Consider the following 19,326-nt stretch of genomic DNA (forward strand, 5'->3'; position numbering starts at 1 on the left):
TTATACTGAGGTTTTAACTCAGGAGCCAAGAAAAAAACATCATCTGTAATGCCCTGTGGTTTCAGCATGGAGTTGCCAGCATTGGAAAGGGCTCTCTATGGTGTAGCCTTTTTCCTCTGCAAATGAGGAAACCAGGAATGGTGTGTGCCATAAAAATCTACTGATGAAAATTTGGGAAGTGGAGAAGGTCAGAGGAAATCACATCTCTGGGGCACAAGGGCAGATTATTATTAGTTAGATAATGAACTAAATCCCATTTCATATATTATGAGCTGAGCCCCAAATCCCTGAGAATTCAAGTTTAAAAATATATCGGCTGTTGCCATTAGCCAGCCTTCCTTGCTTCCACTATCCGTGCCAAGCAAAGCTACCCTTGTGAAAGGGGTATGTAGCTGGCAGGGATCGCTAGAGGTAGAAAGGGACCTATAAGCTCCATCCATTCATGGGGTGGGGAACAGCTTGATTTGGAAAGCCCGATTCTGAATTGAGATGAAAAGAGTTTGCTCCTCACTTAACTCATCCCTTAATTCAAAGAGTAGGAGCCAGGGGGGAGATAGGGCAGAAACCTCCCTTCAGGGGCAGATCTCTCAAAGGCTCAATGTAGATTTTGTACCTTCAGCTCCTTGATTTTTGTTGGGGTGGTCACCTCTTCATCCTCGGTCTCGGACCGCGTTCTTCCTCCATACCTGCTGTCTTCGTCTCTCCTGTCTGACTCTGTCCCTCCATCGTGATTCTCGCTGACTGAAGCTGGGCGAGAGAATTCTGTGCAGAAAAGAGAGAGAAACGGAGGAGCCCTATTTTGTCCCATTGAGTCCAGCCAAAAGCAAGAGCAGATTTGTTCTGCACATGCTACTGTACCTGCTTTTTAATACTAGAAACAATGTAATCTCAATATTTAAAAAAAGGTGCAGAACTCCCCTTTCCCTTGGGGGGGACACCCCCCCCCCCCGCCCCAGGCTCATGATCTCACACTGCCATAAAATCAGCTCTGGGATTCAAGTCTTATTTTGATCTTTGTTTTCCTGAGATTCCTTGACACACACACCCCCAAATAAAAAACATTACTCATGTGCATTGGGGCTGACCATCTCTTGCTTAGCACACTATATAATAAGTGGCTTACTTTATGCTATATTTAAAGAGGAACTATCCACCTGACGTTTACAGCATGTTACACCCTGAAAGAGAACTTCATGAAAATGCTTTACCGTTGGTATCTAACACCATTAAAGTTGGCAAAAATGTACAGAACCAGGTCAAGCATTTGTTAGAGACCTAGAGAGGCAGAGGGTACGATGATACACATGTGGTGGAATTGTAGGAAAATAAGGGAATTTGGGGACATAATATATAATGAGCTCAAAAAGATGTTTAAACTCTCTATTGAAAAACCCGCCGAAGCCTTTCTACTGGGTATAACAAGTATGGACATTCCCAAAAATATGAGGAAGATCTTCCTATATGCAACTGTGGCAGCAACAATTTTCGTAGCCAAAAATTGGAAAGGAGATTCCATCCCGACCAAAGTGGATTGGCAGACAAAATTATTAGAGTTTACAGAATTATCAAACATGACAGGAAGAATTAGAGATAATACAGACCAAACATTTATTAATGGGCTATTTATATGAAATATCTTAATGAGCATTGTAAAAATGTGAATTCTCTGACAGGCTTAGAATGACCCTGTAGAAAAACAGAAAGTCTTATAAAAATAGAGATATGGGTAAGATTGGAATGATAACGAAAAGTGTGTTACATAAAAGAAATCTGGGACCCCCAGAAGCTGTGTTATAAGAAATTTATTTACTCTTTGCAATTTGTATATCCTTTGGTTTTTTGTTTGTTGACTTTTTTTCTTTTTTAAAACTAATAAAGCAATTAAAAATAGAGGGTGCTATATATGGAAGGCAGAAGAGGAGGTATATCACCTGCTCTCCCATATTGTGGATCTATTCCTCAGGAATGCATCTATCTCTGGTCAGCTCACTGTTTCTACATACAGTAGTGACTTATTATATATTAGCCCCATGAAGTAAGAATGCATTGCTAACCCCTTTGCTTAAAATTAATGGGGCAACTGCTTAACCAATGTTGATCACTTTGCTATTGTTACTATAAAATATATATAAAGCAAGCACAGTAAGTGCAGTTGAAAAGTGCTGCTCTTTGCATTCTAATCTTAATACATCCAAGAGCTGTTCTTCAAATCTTGTGGAGAATCTTGCTACCAACCTACCAAAATCTTAAATGGAGCTCCTGTCACCCACTTTTTTAGTAGCTTCTAGGTTTAGGGATGCGGGTGGCGCTGTGGGTTAAACCACAGAGCCTAGGGCTTGCCGATCAGAAGGTTGGTGGTTCGAATCCCCATGATGGGGTGAGCTCCCGTTGCTCGGTCCCTGCTCCTGCCCACCTAGCAGTTCGAAAGCACGTCAAAGTGCAAGTAGATAAATAGGTACTGCTCCGGCGGGAAGGTAAATGGCATTTCCGTGTGCTGCTCTGGTTCGCCCGAAGTGGCTTTGTCATGCTGCCCACATGACCTGGAAGCTGTACGGCGGCTCCTTCAGCCAGTAAAGCGAGATGAGCGCCGCAACCCCAGAGTTGGTCACGACTGGACCTAATGGTCAGGGGTCCCTTTACCTTTACCTAGGTTTACGATAGTGTAATGCAACATGGCAGAAACGTGGTGAACAAGACCACTCCATTGTTGTAGTTCCTCATCCTCTATGGCACAGAATTCCCTTTCTAGGGCAGTTTTTCACTTCTGCTCTCTGTTTCTTCAAGAATAGAAGCTGAGTTGCCTTGGGGAACATAATATTTCTAACAACACAGGAAGAAAAACCTCTCCAGCATTCACAAAAAACCCCCAATATCTTGTGTCCAGAAGTTGCAGGCGGCAGCTCAGGTAAACTGAAAGGGCTAATGGAATCATCTGCTTCTTCATTTGCTTCTTCATTGCTGAATCCCTATGTTAAACAAGTCCTAAAGTAGGGAAATCCAGCCCCCCCCCCCCGAACAAATGAACTCGGTGGTTTAGACCAGTGGTCCTCAACCCCTGGGCCACGGACCAGTACCGGTCCGTGGATCAATTGGTACCGGGCCGCCCAATGAACATTTAAATACAAATTAAAAATTTTAAATCAAAACAAACTAAATAAAATATAAACAATCAACATCCCCCCCTCAGCGGGCCGTGGTAAACTTATCAAACGTTGACTGGTTCACGGCGAAAAAAAGGTTGGGGAGCACTGGTTTAGACCACAGAGCCACCTGCTCCCTTTACCTACCTTCTTAAGTTCATAACATGATACAGCCCTGTGAATCATGCCGTTGTGCGCATGTGTGCATCTGTATCTACATATGAGTAATTTTTTTCTGCTATAACAAGCAGCTTTTTGCACATTTTTCCTTAAAAGCAATGGTCCCCAGACTAAGGGCGACCAATACTTTTCTCCTTGTTTGGGTGCCACTGATAAGCATAATCTCCTCCATGGGAGCCAAAATCCTTGCCCCATTTTGGGAAGCCTGGCAACCCACCCAAGGGACTCCTACGAACCATTGTTGGGGGGAAAACTGCTCTCGAGCCCAACAGCAAGGAATAATAAACTTGCTCCGCTAGCCCACAACCACCCATCTCCCCAGTTGATGGCCCCATCCTTTCAACATTAGCCTTCCCATGCCCACCAGTGAACCAATCTCCCTCCCCCTCCCCAATTTGGGGCATACCTCCATCGAGGCTGCGAGACATGGTGTACCGTTTGCTGGAGGAGCGCTCGAAGTAGGGGGCAGGACGATCGATCAGGGCGCTGGCCTGTCGCGTTTGAGCCTGTGTTCGCCCACTGTAGCGGAACTTAGAGCCCATGACTAGGAAGCCCTTTGGGGGAGGCTCCGGGGACACTAACCTGCAGAAGGGGAGGAGGGAGGAGGAGGGAAAACACTGTAATGGATTAGTAGCCCGCTCAGCAATAGGATGCAAAGTACCAGCTCTGATACAAAGGCAGCAGTGACAACATCTTAAAGTTTGCAGATTTTATGCTGTGAACTGCCCCGAGATCTTTGGATGAAGGGAGGTATACAAATTCAATAAATATAAATGAAAAATTGATCAAATATGTTTAGCCAGAGGTAGCTTACAATCAACCTCAAGGCTGTGAGTTGCACTGTCTGTCATACAGGATTCTGTGCATGGAAATCTAATGTCAAGTAATGGTTTACTTAATCACTCTTTCCAGGACAAATACCATTAGATGAAATTTGTGGCTTCATGTGCAGACATCATGCATGCACACCCCACCAAAATTTTTCAAGGTTCTCATCCAGTCAGCAGGTTACCATTCATCAATAAACAGTGATTCTTACTTGCCAGAACAACCTTCTGCAAGTTATTAATGTAGCTATGTGCTCCTTCAAACCACGGTTTAATCGGACTTTGATGCCCTAATTTTGAAGAAAGAACATTTTACTTGCCCTGGTGATGCAGCAAGTGAGATTGATCTGAAGGTCCCTTGACTGTGACAATCTGAAACTTTGATGTATCTGTGTTCTATGCTGCCTTGCTAAACAGTTTGATTTATTCTACACATTAAGCAGAGTCAAGTGATAGATTTCTGGACTGTGCTGCACAATACAGGGAAAGGTTGCATTTATTTAATGTCCCTGCATGTCAAAGGCTCCCTATCTTATAATAAACCAACATGTTTGAGAGTATGCAACATTAAACGTTTCTCTTGGATTTGCAAGTTTTATGAGTCCCCTCTCCTGCCGCTGGAACTGCTACAGTCCAGAATTCTACCCCATTAGATTGACAAGTCCTTCTGCGTAAAGTGTAGAATGGCTTTTATGTCTCAAGGCAAGGCAGCTATGCTATCTCAGTTTCCTAGATCTCCACTACACATTTGAAGCTATGTGCTTCCCCGCCCGAGGCATCTCTTGTACCTTCCACCCCACAGCAACTGTTTGCAATGTTCACTTGCTGACACACACACAACTATACATAAAATTTTGGATTTGGATTGGCAACCTTCTCATGGCACTACAAAACACAAATGTTGGGCATCACAAATGTTTTGTTGGAAGCCGCCCAGAGTGGCTGGGGGAACCCGGCCAGATGGGCGGGGTATAAATAATAAATTATTATTATTATTATTATTATTATTATTATTATTATTATTATTATTATTATTATTATCTCCATCACCCTGCAATGGGATGACCCTTGATATGCATGCAAATGTGTTTATGGGGAAAGTAGCATTAAAAAACAATAAAGTATGCCTATTGAAAAAGAAAATATGGTAAGCACAGCGACTACATTTTTGAACAAATGCTAGCATATTCCTGCAAAATGTGTTTGTAGCAGGCCAAACATCCAGGTCTTATTTTAATATGTTTCATTTAGTAATTGCATCTGAATCTCACCCCTCCTTGAAGGAGTTCACAATACTAAGGAATATCCCATTTCCTCCACACAACAACCCTGTGAGGTAGGTTGGGCTGGGTGTTGTTAACTGGTCTGAATCATAGAATTGTAGAGCTGGAAGGTACCCCAAGGGTCATCCAATCCAACCCCCTGCAACGCAGAAAACTCAGTTAAAGCATCCATGATAGATGGTCATTCAACCTCTGCAAATCAGAGAGCTTTGTAACCAGGTGGCTCTACGTGGGGCTACCTGTGAAGGTGACCCGGAAACTACAACTAATCCAGAATGAGGCAGCTAGACTGGTGACTAGGAGAGGCCATCGAGACCATATAACACTCTTCCTGAAAGACCTACATTGGCTCCCAGCACGTTTCCAAGCACAATTCAAAGTGTTGGTGCCTTTAAAGCCCTAAACAGCCTCGGCCCTGTAAAACTGAAGGTGTGTCTCCACCCACATCATTCAGCATGGGCACTGAGGTCCTCCAAGGGTCTTCTGGCAGTTTCCTCACTGCGAGAAGTGAGGTTACAGGGAACCAGGCAGAGGGCCTTTTCGGTAGTGGCACCCACCCTGTGGAACACCCTCCCATCAGAGGTCAAGGAAATAAACAACTATCTGACTTTTAGAAGACATCTGAAGGCAGCCCTGTTTAGGGAAGTTTTTAATATTTGACGTTTTATTCAACTTTTAATCTGTTGGGAGCTGCCCAAAGTGGCTGGGAAAACCCAGCCAGATGGGCAGAGTCTTCTTCTTCTTCTTCTTCTTCTTCTTCTTCTTCTTCTTCTTCTTCTTCTTCTTCTTCTTCTTCTTCTTCTTCTTCTCCTTCTCCTTCTCCTTCTTCTCCTTCTCCTTCTCCTTCTCCTCCTCCTCCTCCTCCTCCTCCTCCTCCTCCTCCTCCTCCTCCTTGGAACTTTCAATCGAAGCCCAGCACTCAATCCAGCACCACACTGGTTTTTTTTTTATATATAAAATGGTTGTGTATATGGCATATGAATCAAATCATCCATTATCACCTTCTAGCCTACTTGAATGTCACGATTCTTCTGCTTTGGTGAATGAGCCAGCTGAAGAGCCCTACATGCAGCTCTCTGGGGCACTTGGTTTTTATAACCTTAACTAATTTTTTAAAACGTTCTGCCTGCCAATGCCTAAGGTTTTCCCCATATTTTAGGATTAACTAAATCAGTGCAATCTGCAGAAAGTCAACCCGTGACAAAGAAGAGCTTCCGAGCCAACTCTCTCTTCCATGCGTTCCCCGAAGACTTCCCTGGGATGTTAATGGCTGGCTGGAGTGCCAGAGGCAGGTTAGGGAGAGCAAAGTCATAACTAAGCAGGCAAGGAGCAAAGGCCATAACTACACACAGGTCTTATGCTGGAACATTTGTTGGTTTAGTGTGCAGCCATCTGCTGACACAGCTCTTTGGGGAAAGATTTATTTACACTGCGGTAAATATCTCCAGTTAGTAGGCTATGTTATTATGACAACATCTGTTATTCTATTAGTGCAAATATAGGATTGGTAGGAAGCCCTCAATGATTATTTATTTATTTGGGAGGAATATTTTTAAGAACTTTAAAACCATCCTGCGCTGCAGAGGGTTGGACTAGATGACCCTTGGATTCCTTCCACCTCGATTCTATGACTGTGACTATGGCAGGCCCACGTGCAGCAGAGGCGGGGATACAGAGACAACATCAGTGCTTGCAGTGCAGTTGGGCTGAACCAGGAATAAAAGAACAAGCCTATCCCTGCTCTGCAAACATACTCCTGATCCCTTATCATGCCCTCAGTTCCCATTTCTCCTGTCTTGAGTTTTGCCCAGTGGTCTTGTTGATTCTAGTTGACTTTATGACTCTGCCTCTTGGTTGTGGGCTTGGATTAATGGCTCTTGCCAGCTGCAGACTGAAGTCCTGCACTTGCATCTTTGCCAAATCCTAGCGTAAGCTGTGTCACTTCCCTGTATTGCTTTGGTACCAGCTAGATGCATGGAAGGTTTATCCCCTGAAGCTCTCTTATGCTCTTTCTCATGTGCTCTCCCACCCCACCTTGGAAGAAGAGGAAGTTTTGGCTTTGTGGATGTGCCCAATTTCAGAAGATTGTGAGCAGCACAGTATGCAATTGACGGCTTCCTTGCATTATGTGGAAGCCACGCAATGTGACAAAGAAACCCATAGTCAGCCCTACTTGCTTTTTGTTCTCATCTTAACAAACAAACCTTCTAAATGCATCTAGGGATGTTCTGCCAGCCGCTCTGCAGTGAATGTTAAAGGGGAAAATGGTGCCACAGGAAATGTACAGGGTAAACGACCTGGGACTATGTCTTGATGTATAAAACATTGGTCTGTCAAGATAGGAAATGCTTCAGAGGCAGACAAGTAGAAAACCTGCAAAGTGTGTGGCCAGGAGCGGGGAAAGGTTGCCTCAAAGCCTTTGCTCCTTTAATAGAGCTCAAATGTGCCTGGCAAATGTCCCATCCATTGGAGATGGAGTAAAGGATGTGTATGGACAGCTGCCTAAGAAACAGTACCTTACTGAGTCATAAACAGCTCTGCTAGTCTCAACCATTAAAGGCAGATCCGCATACATTTTCTTTTCCCAACCATAAGGCAGAACAAGTAACTGTCAGGGCCCTGAAACACACTCCTGCCTACTAAATATCCTGGTTGGCCCATGCCTGGCACAGCTTCGTTTCCCAGATCATCCTACTGAGCAGAACTCTGAAAGTCTCCCTTTAACCCTGGGTGTTGAGATTATCAAGATGCTGAATTGAGCACCAGATACCCAATTCTGCCCATGATATGCACATTCAACAGCTCAGATTGTAGTGATCTACTTATCTGAGCTGCGTTAATACTGGAGAAAGGAATGCAAACCATGCCATAGATCAATTTCCACAAGCAGCACATGAAACCCATTCCCGTGAGTGGGAATTTATGACCGGAGATACTGCATGCATCTCTCCTTCGCACGCAAACCAAGCACAATGCGCTCCTATGAGCTGTTAAAAGCTCATATCAGCAGCGGAACATGACATATGAATTGGCTCTTTGAATATTTACTGAAAAGATACAAATGAACAGTGTCTCATTGGACAGGTAAAATTCATGACCTCTCCCTTCTTGATTCATAGCTAGGGCTAGAATAAAAATGCATGCAAACAGAGGGGGCCTGGGTGGAACCATGATCTGGGAAGTAGCAACACCAAGTCAGTAAAATAATTTTTGCCTTCAAGAGAATTCTAAACCTAGTTGAAGTCTTACATAAAGCTTATTTCTCCCTCTATCTTGCCCTACCCTGTAAACTGTCTCAGCTACCAGTATGCTTCGTATTCAACAGCTGGAAACAAGATCACTGTTCCCTCTGTCAGGTAATAAGGCAACACCAACCATGCTGTAAGCTGCAAGGCTGAGGTTTTCTTTTTTAAGAGACCAGAGACTCATATCTCGGAATCCACAAATTACTCCTCCACGGTAAAGATCATATCTGGCAGGGACTCTGTTCTACAGGTTGCTTCCTGCTCAAAAACATATTTAGATTTCCAGGTGGGTGGCAATATATCTTTATCTGAAGTTATTTTCACAACAACTCCGTGAAACAGGCTAGACTGAGCAAGAAAGGATCCTTAAAGCTTTCAATTTTATCTGTAGCACCTCCTTATAGAGGACAAAGCCTTCACGATTCCCCCCCCCCCCCGGTCTCACCTGAAGAACGTGTGGTGCTCAATGCAAACTTTCCAGAGTCTCTTGGCCGAGCGGTGGTTGGGCAGTTTGAAGCCAATGGTACTCTCAAACTGCTCATACTGAAATTGCAGGGAACAAAGAACAGACATTATGACTAAGAATCAAGTCAGCCCTTACCAACTCCCCTGAGGGAATGAAGGATAGAGAGGGAGGGAGGAAGGAAGGTAGGTGCCAGCAAAAATGAAATCAAGGTCTGCTCCAGTTGAACAGTCAGTCTCCTGTTTTCCCACCAGGGTCAATTGACATCAACCGTCAGCTTCTCCTCCAGTGAGGCTGGTGGTTGGGTTCAGTTTTTGAACATGTGGTTCTTGGTGTCTTTTGGCCACTCTAAGAACAGGATGCTGGGCCTTTGGTCTGATCCAAGGATCAGCAAACTTTTTCAGCAGGGGGCTGGTCCACTGTCCCTCAGACCTTGTGGGGGGCCGGACTATATTTTGGGGGGAAAATATGAACGAATTCCTATGCCCCACAAATAACCCAGAGATGCATTTTAAATAAAAGGACACATTCTACTCATGTAAAAACATGCTGATTCCCGGACCGTTCGCGGGCCGGATTTAGAAGGCGATTGGGCTGCATCCGGCCCCCGGGCCTTAGTTTGGGGACCCCTGGCCTGATCCAACAGGACTTTTCTCATGTTCTTAAAACAGATCTTTCCAACTCCAGAATCCGCAAACTCAGTTGTGAGTGTGACTGGCCTTCCCACCCCACCCCCCAGTTGCTCCTGCCATGGACACCCAGCAAAAAGATACCTTCCCTTTCTCTGGGTTCTCTGCAAACTGCAGAAAACTCAAAGGATGGGTGGTTGGAGTTTTTCACTGTGCCAGGCATGAGAGACGAAGAAAGGTCCCTGATTGCAAAAGATGTTCTAACAACATTCCAAGGGCATATGTTTTAAAATGCCCAGCAGACTTTTCCTATTCAACACGGGCTAAGTCTGGAGACCTAGAGTGCATGTGGAAATGGGCTCTGGGGCAGAGTTTGAATGGCCAACCCTGCTTGCCATCCAGTGTTCACATGTTCGGGCAAATGTGAGCAAAGAAACTGAGAGACAGAATCTTCCCATCTGGCACTGAGCTTCAAATAAAACAGAAATGGTGAGCATCCTTCTCATTCTCCTGCTTCTCCAAAGTTTGTTTCAAAGTGAAATACATATCCCTTCTTTGCTAGAGAACTCAAGAGTGGCAGCCATAAATAATTGTTGGCCATTATGTCAATGCCAAATCTATGGACCTGCTGAGCACTCATTACCCAGATGAGGAAACCCGTGTTTCTAATGTCCAGCTTCTCCCCAGGAATTGACTGTCTGCTAAAGAGTGGACTTTTTTCTTTCTTTTGGACAGGGGACACTTACCTCACCAGGTCGAATTTTGATGTAGAAATTACTCCTCTTGTATGAAATCTTGAGGATCTTGGGCCAGGCAAAACGGTTTATTCTCAGCCTGTCCCTATAAATGAGGAGGCCGTTGGCACAAACACCTAGCATGATGTCAATGCCTTCTGAATCCTGCACAAGAGCCAAAGCAGAAAACAAGAGACGAAGAGAAAGAGAGGTATTAGCACATACGAAAAACCCACCAGTGCAAAGCCAGGCATTCAGAGCAAATCCTCAAACCCTGCCACGGTATTATTTTAAACCGGTCAAGGATGTGAAAGCAGGGAAGGAGCAAGGGCAGGTTAACACACCACCCTCCTGAATTCCAAGTGGGTCACTTGTCTGCCTTTATCCCCATCTAACTCATATAGAAACAATTTCAGAACTAGGAAGAGATCATCTGACCAACCACAACTTTAGGAATATGGTCTCTACTGGTGAGCCACACCTCCAGTTCCAACCCCAGACAAAGGAGATCTTCCTAGTTTAGGCCTGAGAAAAGGGTGTTACTAGGGGGAGCATCATGGAATGCCGTTCTTCTTGGAAATACCATCAGGAATTTTGCTTTAGGAAAGCAGGCACACTAAACTGGGCGTCACTGCATGCCTTCTGTGATTCTCTATGCTTGCAAAAACAGGTTGCAGCATAGCGAGGCTACTTCTTTTCCCAGGCTAATGTTCCCCAAGCAGGCAAAAGTTGCCTGCTTAAGTATTTAAGACACAACAGCAGGGGATGCTTCACTGGTGAAAAGGACTGCAGTGACTGAGGGACCACGGCCAAGGTTTAAAGGTGTCTTCCCCATTAGGGGATTCTTGTGGGGAGGATATTGCACTAATCTCATAAAATGAGCTTCCTGATCTTGGGAAAAATCCTGGCCAGAAGCACAAGCCTGCCAACAGCATTTGCTTGCAACATCTATTTATTACAAAGGGGGTGGGGGTGTTGGAAGCATCCTCCCATGTGCTCTAACCCATAGACAATTTTGACACTAGGGGACAGCAGAGTGCTGTTCAGCTTGCTACCAGGAATCCAGCAGGCTCCCAGAGTTGTGGGTCATGATTTATAGAGCTGTTGTAATCAGAGGGATCAGATATGTGGACCGAAATTCAGTGCCCTCCGTCTTCTCGAGGCTCCTTCGCCTCTTTGAGCACACCAGGAAGTTTACTAGAGAGCACGCAGGTGAGATTTTGCTGCGTTCAATTAGCTCTGGCTTTTAAGGGATTAACTTCGCCGCATCAAATTGGGTTGCTGCTTGTAAAGCATGAAACTGCTCTAGCTGGAGAGGCTAAAACTTGCTGTCCTAGCAGCCAGATCATGCATGGATATGGAAGGGGAGAAAAGTTGTGAAGGTAAGAAATATAGGAAACAGAGACAGGAGAACAGAAAAATTGGATGGAATTTTAACTGTGTTAGGAGAAAGGATAAAACATGTAGGAAACTACAGGTAGATGACCATTGAAGAGGCGCTCTCTCTCTCTCTCTCTCTCTCTCTCTCTCTCTCTCTCTATATATATATATATATATATATATATACACACACACACACCAAGAATCTATATATACACACACACCAAGAATCTTGTGGTGTGCTTTTCCTTAAAACACACACACACACACACACACACACACACACACAACCTGCAAAAACTATGGAGCTTCCACTTGTTACAGAAAATGTCCCACGATATGGCTGCAAGGTACCTTAAAGTTGTTGTTGTTGTTTTTAAAAAAGACAGTTCCAGTCTTAAACATTTGACAGCTTGTACCAATTTGTGTCACCAAGATGTCATGTTTTCTGATAGGGGAAAAAAATGATGGCAGTGCCTCATCTTATTATTAGATGAGTCCTAGGAAAATTCACACCACTAAACTGATGCATCCTGTGCGCTGGTGCAGAGTTTGGCCAGGGGTGAAGAGATGATGTGGCAATTTTTTCAGGGCACGCAACCCAACCCAATCTGAGGGCATCTTCACACACTACAGGTCTGCCGTACCTTGGCATGATGCAGGTCAACTCCATACATGGAAAGCTTCTTGGCATTCTCCAGGAAGTGAATTTCTGCCTCTCCAGGTGTCATGCCCCTTTGAAAGGAAAGGGAGAAACGGCAGAAGTGTAAACCATCAGCTACTGACAGCTGGGCAAAATGCTGGTATTTCCTTCACTGGGCTTTTACAAGACGGGGGCAGAAAGGTTGCACGGCGCCATCTGCTCCCAAACCACTGCCAGAGAACCCCTTTCCCAGGTCTTGCTTGTTCTCAGTACAGAAGGGCAGAAACCTACTCACCGGTAAGTCTTATGCAGCTCCATGATACGCTCTTCCAGCTCCCTAGTTTGGTTTGGTGCAAAACGAAGCTCACCAACGTAATTGCCCACGTGCTCCTCGACGTCATAATCTCCCAGTTCAGCTTGTACAGCATAGGAGCCCAGTAATGCATGCGTAACGAAGGAACATGGGAGGCGCCCACTGATGATGTCTGATCGGAGCTGTAGGCACAGGTAGTATCTAGGGTGGGGAGGGAGTCAAGCAGTTGGGGCAGCCGTGAGAAAAGCAAGCAAGAAATCAGGAACTTCCTTGCAGTCATTTAATAAGGGGTGGGCCATGTTTACTTCTTAATACAGCAAGCCATTTGTTAGTCACCAAGCCAAACACAGCCTGCCCAGTGGGGCAGGGGTGGCTAACCTGAAGCCCTCCAGGTATCACTGAGCTACAACTCCCATCGGCCCCCTGCCAACACTGGCAGCAGCGAGGAATGCTGAGAGTTAGCTTAAGGTTACCAGATTGCTTTCAATGAATCCACGGACACTTTTCAACTTCAGTAGGAATGATAGGATTTTGTCAGGGGACCAATTTGTAAATCCGGGGACTGTCCCCGGGAAACGGGGATGTCTGGTAACCTCAGGTTAGTAGCCCCTGCACTAGAGGGTTTTCAGACCTCATGATTTGGTTGCTGTCTGGAATTGCAGTCATGATTTTTAATCTGAAGACATCTAACACCTGGAAAACCTCTAGGTGCAAAAGACATATCTGGCCCACCAAGCCAGGCACAGCTTGATGAACATCCAGATTATTAATAGTCCAAAACATCTGCAGGGCACCAACTTGGGGAAGGCTGCCTAAAATCAATTCCTTCCTTCCGGAAGAAGATATTAGGTTGCATCCTTCCAGAGGCCAGCATAAGCAGTGGGGGTGGAAGCTGAGGAACGGTCGTGCTATTTTGTTGTTGTTTTATTTTGGAGGCAAGTCCTAGGACCTTTAAAGCCCTAAACGACCTCAGCCCAGTATACCTGAAGGAGTGTCTCCACCCCCACCATTCAGCCCGGACACTGAAGTCCAGCTCTGAAGGCCTTCTGGCATTTCCCTCACTGTGAGAAGTGCCGCTACAGGGAACCAGGCAGAGGGCCTTCTCGGTAGTGGCACCCGCCCTGTGGAATGCCCTCCCGATGTCAAGGAAATAAACAACTATCTGACTTTGAAACCCAGCCAGATGTATGGTGGTATAAATAATAAATTATTATTATTATTATTATTATTATTATTATTATTATTATTATTATATAGGACCGTTCTCCAGTAGTGATCACCTCTCTCAGTCATCACCAGCAGAAGTCAGCTTGATGTCAAAATGAGTGGCAGCGGTGGGTGGTTGAGACTTGGGGTGTGTGTGTTCAGCTCAACACATTCCGTTGCTTACGAGGGGAATGTGTAGCTTTGACTCACCTTGTGATGTCCTCTGTAAGCTGGGCAGGGTCTGGTGGGTAAAACTTGACAGTGAAGGCAAAGTTCCAGGGGCCACCTAGGTAAAGGAGAGATAGAGAAAGGGGGAAATATGATGGAGTAGACATACCCAGCTGAGGTATCCTTTCCTTTCCTTTGTCTCTCACACATGCACTCATCTCCAACTGCTGCTTCCGCGACTCCGACCACCTCGCACTGCCTCCCACCTGCTATGCAAGGAAACTATTAATGTGCCTCAAAAAAAGACAAACTCCTCAGAACCAGCAGGGATCTCTGCTTGACTGGATGTACACGGCTGAGGCACATGGCAGGGTGCGCTTGCCTGCTAAGACCTGCGACCCAGCAGAACAGCCTTCGCCACACAAGAGAGGCTACAACTTGCTGTTGCCATGGAAACAGGCTCCTGTCTCCCAGAGGACCTGCTGTTTGGGAAAGACCTCCTGCTGTATCTGTGCAAACCGCTTGTGCAGCAAGCCTACCCAATATCTTGCTATTCAAGAAGCCAACTCCCAACGGAGGGCTTTCTCCTCCCTGTAAAATGAAGAGAGCATGGGAGCTGATATGACCAATCACCACGCTTTCCTGCCTTTCTACATCAGGGCAGAGTGGGCCACTTGCTTTACCTCAGCCTGCTCCCAACCCCCAGCCATGGCCATGATGGCTGGGGCTGGTGGGAGCTGCAGTCCAAAAGGAACCAGGTTGTAGAAGGCTGCTCAGTTACAAAAGTGAATGTCCCCCACTGCTTGGTGCTCCTATCATATAATGTGTTTTATACAATCATGAGGTTCTTCACTGGACTCCTTTATTGCAATGATAGTTTGCAGTTACTATTATTTCCACTCTGCAAGGAGTGACAAAAAGAGGGTGCCATGGTCGGTAACAATACTACAGTGGTACCTCTAGTTGCGAACACAATCCATTACAGGGTGCCGTTCACACCCCGAAAAGTCTGCAAATAGAGCAGCACTTCTGTGCAAGCGCAGGGTGTGAACAGGGGCGTCTTAGCCATAGAGGCTAGTGGCACGGGGAACCACGGCGCCCAGTTCTGGAGGGCGCCACGGAAGAGGCGGAGGCTGGACGTGGCGCCTCTCTGCATCAGCTCGCCCGCCCGCACCATGCCGTGCGGCGCCTGGAGCCTCCGTACCGCCGGAGGAGCTGCCCTCCAGCCGCTGCCCGCATAGACGAGATTGCCGTTCCTTCAGGAGCTGCGGCAGTGAAAAGACCTCGGCCGCCACCAGAGAGGCCCAGGTGCCGGACGCCTCAAATCCCCCCATTGCCTTGTGTGCGTTCCCAAGACCTCCGCCTCACGCCAGCTCAGGAGTTCCCACAATGGTGTTTCCTTAGCTTGCCCTCCTTCTCCCGGAGGCGCAGCTCCTTTCCCCGCAGGTAGCTGCTGCAGCGTTCTCCTCCTCTCTTCACACCCGTTCCTCGACGGGGTGTGAAAGAAAAATTGCCCCCCCCGCCCCCTCCGCAGCCCAAGCAGCCCTATCTGTAAAAAGGTGACATGGGGGCGGCAGCGCTGGAGGGTTATTTGAACGGGGGGGGCGCGCCGGAGGGACCTTTGGACCACGGCGCCCGATATCCTTGAGACGGGCCTGAGTGTGATAGAGGGCTTCTGTGCATGCGCAAAGCGCACATGCTTCTGTGCATGCACAAAGCACACAGAACGCTTCTGCAAGAAATTATAATTGATAATACCATTAAACCATTAGCGAAAATGTATAAATTCCTATTGGAATGGGAGTTAAAAGATGAAGAAATAAAGTGCAAAATGGGCCCAGGATTTAGGGACCTATCTATAAAGTGCAATGGGACAAATTGTGGAGGTCAACGATAAGGTTCACAGCTTGCACTGGAATTAAGGAAAATATGATGAAGTTGGTGTACAGATGGCACTTGACACCAGAAAAAATGGCAAAAATTTATAAACATTTATAAAAACAGAATCGAAGAAGTGTTGGAAATGTCAGAAAAAGGTCGGTAGTTACTTCCATTGTTGGTGGGGTTGTATTAAAATTCATAAATTTTGGAATGAAGTATATGAGAAATTAAAAAGGATGCTGAAAGTAACATTTGGGGGGAAACCTGAGTATTTTTTATTAAGTTTGATCCCAGAATATGTACATACTCGCAGATAGGATATTTTTTTTTTTTGTATGCCTGCGCAGCGGCGAGATTACTTATAGCTCAAAAGTGGAAAGGAGAGGAAATACCAACGATCCAGGAATGGCAGATAAAATTAGTGGAATTCATGAATTTGGCAAGGATGACGGCCGCAATTAGGAACACACCAAAACAAAGGTTAAAAGTTGAATGGAAATATGTTGAAGAGTATTTTTTAAAAAGGTATAGAAACAAAATTAGTGATTTGCTTTGATTAAGGGAATATATGGGAATATGTATATATATTGAGAGATGAAGTAATTAATTAATTAGCTTGGTAATTTAAAATTATAAGAAGTAAAGCAAGTTATGTGGATAAAGTAAGGAAAACGATATTCTAGCAATTGGAAGCTGATTTTAAGACATGGTGAGCATATTGTTATGTTATATTTTATATAAATATGTTTGGGGGTTTATTTTGATTTATTATTATGTGTATAGCTTAATTTGTTTAATTTGCCCAATGGATTTGAGAAGTATAGATTTAATTTAAGTTACTGTATATATTATTTTAAGTTGGGTGGCTTAAATTTGAATTTATGTTATCATTTTTGTATCCCCCTTTTTGTTGTTGTTTGTATTTTTTAAAAGGAATCAATAAAGATAATTTTTAATCTTTTTTTTTAAAAAAGAATGCTTCTGCACATGTGGTGAAACCCGTAAGTATACACTTCCATGTTTGCCGCGTTCGCAAGCAGAAAAGATGCAACATGAACCTAACGCAACACAAGGTATGACTGTATTGGTAAAGGTAAAGGGACCCCTGACCATTAGGTCCAGTCGTGACCGACTCTGGGGTTGCGCGCTCATCTCGCATTATTGGCCGAGGGAGCCGGCGTATAGTTTCCAGGTCATGTGGCCAGCATGACAAAGCCGCTTCTGGCGAACCAGAGCAGCACACGGAAACACCGTTTACCTTCCCGCTGTGGCGGTTCCTATTTATCTACTTGCATTTTGATGTGCTTTCGAACTGCTAGGTTGGCAGGAGCTGGGACCGAGCAACGGGAGCTCACCCCGTCACAGGGATTCGAACCGCTGACCTTCTGATCAGCAAGCCCTAGGCTCAGTGGTTTAACCCACAGAGCCACCTGGGTCCCTGTATTGGTATAGGCACAAAATACTCTGCATAGTATAACACTTCATACAGGTGTCAGTAGCAACTGGAACACTGGAGAATGTTAGATCCTTAAGGCCTTATTCTCTCTCAAGCCTCTATTCTTCCCTAGTCAGTTCCTTTTCATGCCTGGGAAATATTTTGAAGACAACAATCGAGTTGCTTACAAATCCATCTTATGGACAAGGGAAGAATTCCCACCCATCTATGCAAGGAGGTTACCATAGAGGCCCAGTTAGAAAACATGGGAAGCCTTTGAGTACACGGGCTTTCAGCTACGTTACTCACTGCGAATCTGTTTCTTTATTTCCTTAGAGGGATCCAACCAGTTCTGAAATGGAAAGAGAGAGCACATAAGAGGAAGTCATATTTAATCACAGCTTCTTGAATAGACATAGCACAGGCCTCTATCAGGGCCACCCAAAACATACCTTCTGACTATCTGAGTCACAGAATGTAAGTCCAAAATAATCCTTCTCCAGGAGGTTGAGGTGCTCACAGACTAGGTCAAAGAGCACCTGGCCCCGGGCATGTTTCTGCAAGACAAGTAAATATAGAAAGAGTAAGAACTAAGAGCACATCTAGAAGCTATTGCCTTTTTTCCAATGCCTGCTAGGTAGGACAGAAGCAAAATTGTGGCTTGTTTCCTTGTACATGCAGTTAAACACAATATTTCCTTCTTCATAAGCATGTAAGTAGCACTTTCTGATCCTGTAGATGCTGCTAAACCCACAAAACTATGAGCGGCAGGGTAGAATGTTAGGCACCTTCAGGTGTTGTTGGACTACAATTCCCATGATCCTTGATCATCGGTCATGCTGGCTAGGGCTGAAGGGAGTTGGAATCCAAAAACTGGAGGCCAACAAGCTCCCCACCACCACTGGTGCAAGGAAATGACTTAAGGAAGGCCAGAATTACAGTATATTTAAGCTGCAATCCTAAACACAGTTGCTAAGGAGTAAGTCACACTGAACTGAGAGGGGCCATTTCCTCACTGGTGTGTGTGCATAGGTGTGGGTGAGTGAGTATGCAACATTTGTTACAGGTAAGCAGTTAGACGTAGCATTTTCCCTAGGTTAGAAAAATGAAATGAAACAACACAATATTCTTCCTGACCAAGTGAAAGACCCACGCAGCAACATGGCAACTGCAAAAATGGAAAAAGGCAGCACATGCAGTTGTAAGAGCAAATTACTGTTATTTTCTAGCCCTTATAACTGGGAGGGGTGGCGGTTAATAATACTCCAAGGTAACATATTATCAAGTTGAAAAGAGTCGCTATGGGGCTTGCAACATTCAAACAGCTGGTCCTGATGCAACAAGTGGACATAAAGGATCCAGTATAGCAAACGTTATTGGGAAAAGGTTTCGGAGAGTTGCAAGTTTTGAGGAAAATTTGGGAACAAGACATCCGGAAGATCAAAGACTCAGAGTGGAATGAAATTTGGGGTTGGAAGCAATTAACAATGACCTCTGCCCAAGTAAAGGAAATTGAGTTAAAAACAGTATCTTGATGACATTATAATCTTGTGTCAGTAAGAACCTGTCTCCAGTTTGCTGACATTGCAGAGCACGCCAGGGAACATGTGGGAATGCCCTGGTGTGGCAAATTTCTAGGGGAAATAACACTACTACTAAACAATTAATATGAATACTCTTGCGAACTATCTTGTGTCTATTTACACCCTGGCTTTGCTAAACATTTGGGATACACCAAACAAAAAATATTACAAGGATATTCAAACTATTGTCATTGTTTAAAATGGCCACTTCCCCCT

General features: G+C 45.0%; 1 protein-coding gene across 10 annotated transcripts in view; it reads right to left on the bottom strand.

Annotated features, from left to right (window-relative positions):
* The window catches only part of EPB41L1 (erythrocyte membrane protein band 4.1 like 1), a 184,066-nt gene that overhangs the window by 25,302 nt on the left and 139,438 nt on the right, over positions 1 to 19,326 (bottom strand). For all 10 annotated transcript variants that reach the window (XM_060277260.1, XM_060277261.1, XM_060277259.1 and 7 more), the window contains 9 exons: positions 17,980 to 18,084; positions 17,837 to 17,879; positions 14,254 to 14,329; positions 12,820 to 13,038; positions 12,529 to 12,616; positions 10,514 to 10,666; positions 9,121 to 9,218; positions 3,727 to 3,902; positions 614 to 762 (listed from right to left, as the gene is read on the bottom strand). In XM_060277260.1, the coding sequence (XP_060133243.1) occupies positions 614 to 762; positions 3,727 to 3,902; positions 9,121 to 9,218; positions 10,514 to 10,666; positions 12,529 to 12,616; positions 12,820 to 13,038; positions 14,254 to 14,329; positions 17,837 to 17,879; positions 17,980 to 18,084 (1,107 nt within the window). The remainder of the gene's footprint in view (positions 1 to 613; positions 763 to 3,726; positions 3,903 to 9,120; positions 9,219 to 10,513; positions 10,667 to 12,528; positions 12,617 to 12,819; positions 13,039 to 14,253; positions 14,330 to 17,836; positions 17,880 to 17,979; positions 18,085 to 19,326) is intronic.

This window comes from Zootoca vivipara, chromosome 7 (genome assembly GCF_963506605.1).
Source record: "Zootoca vivipara chromosome 7, rZooViv1.1, whole genome shotgun sequence".
In the NCBI taxonomy this organism is placed as follows: domain Eukaryota; kingdom Metazoa; phylum Chordata; class Lepidosauria; order Squamata; family Lacertidae; genus Zootoca; species Zootoca vivipara.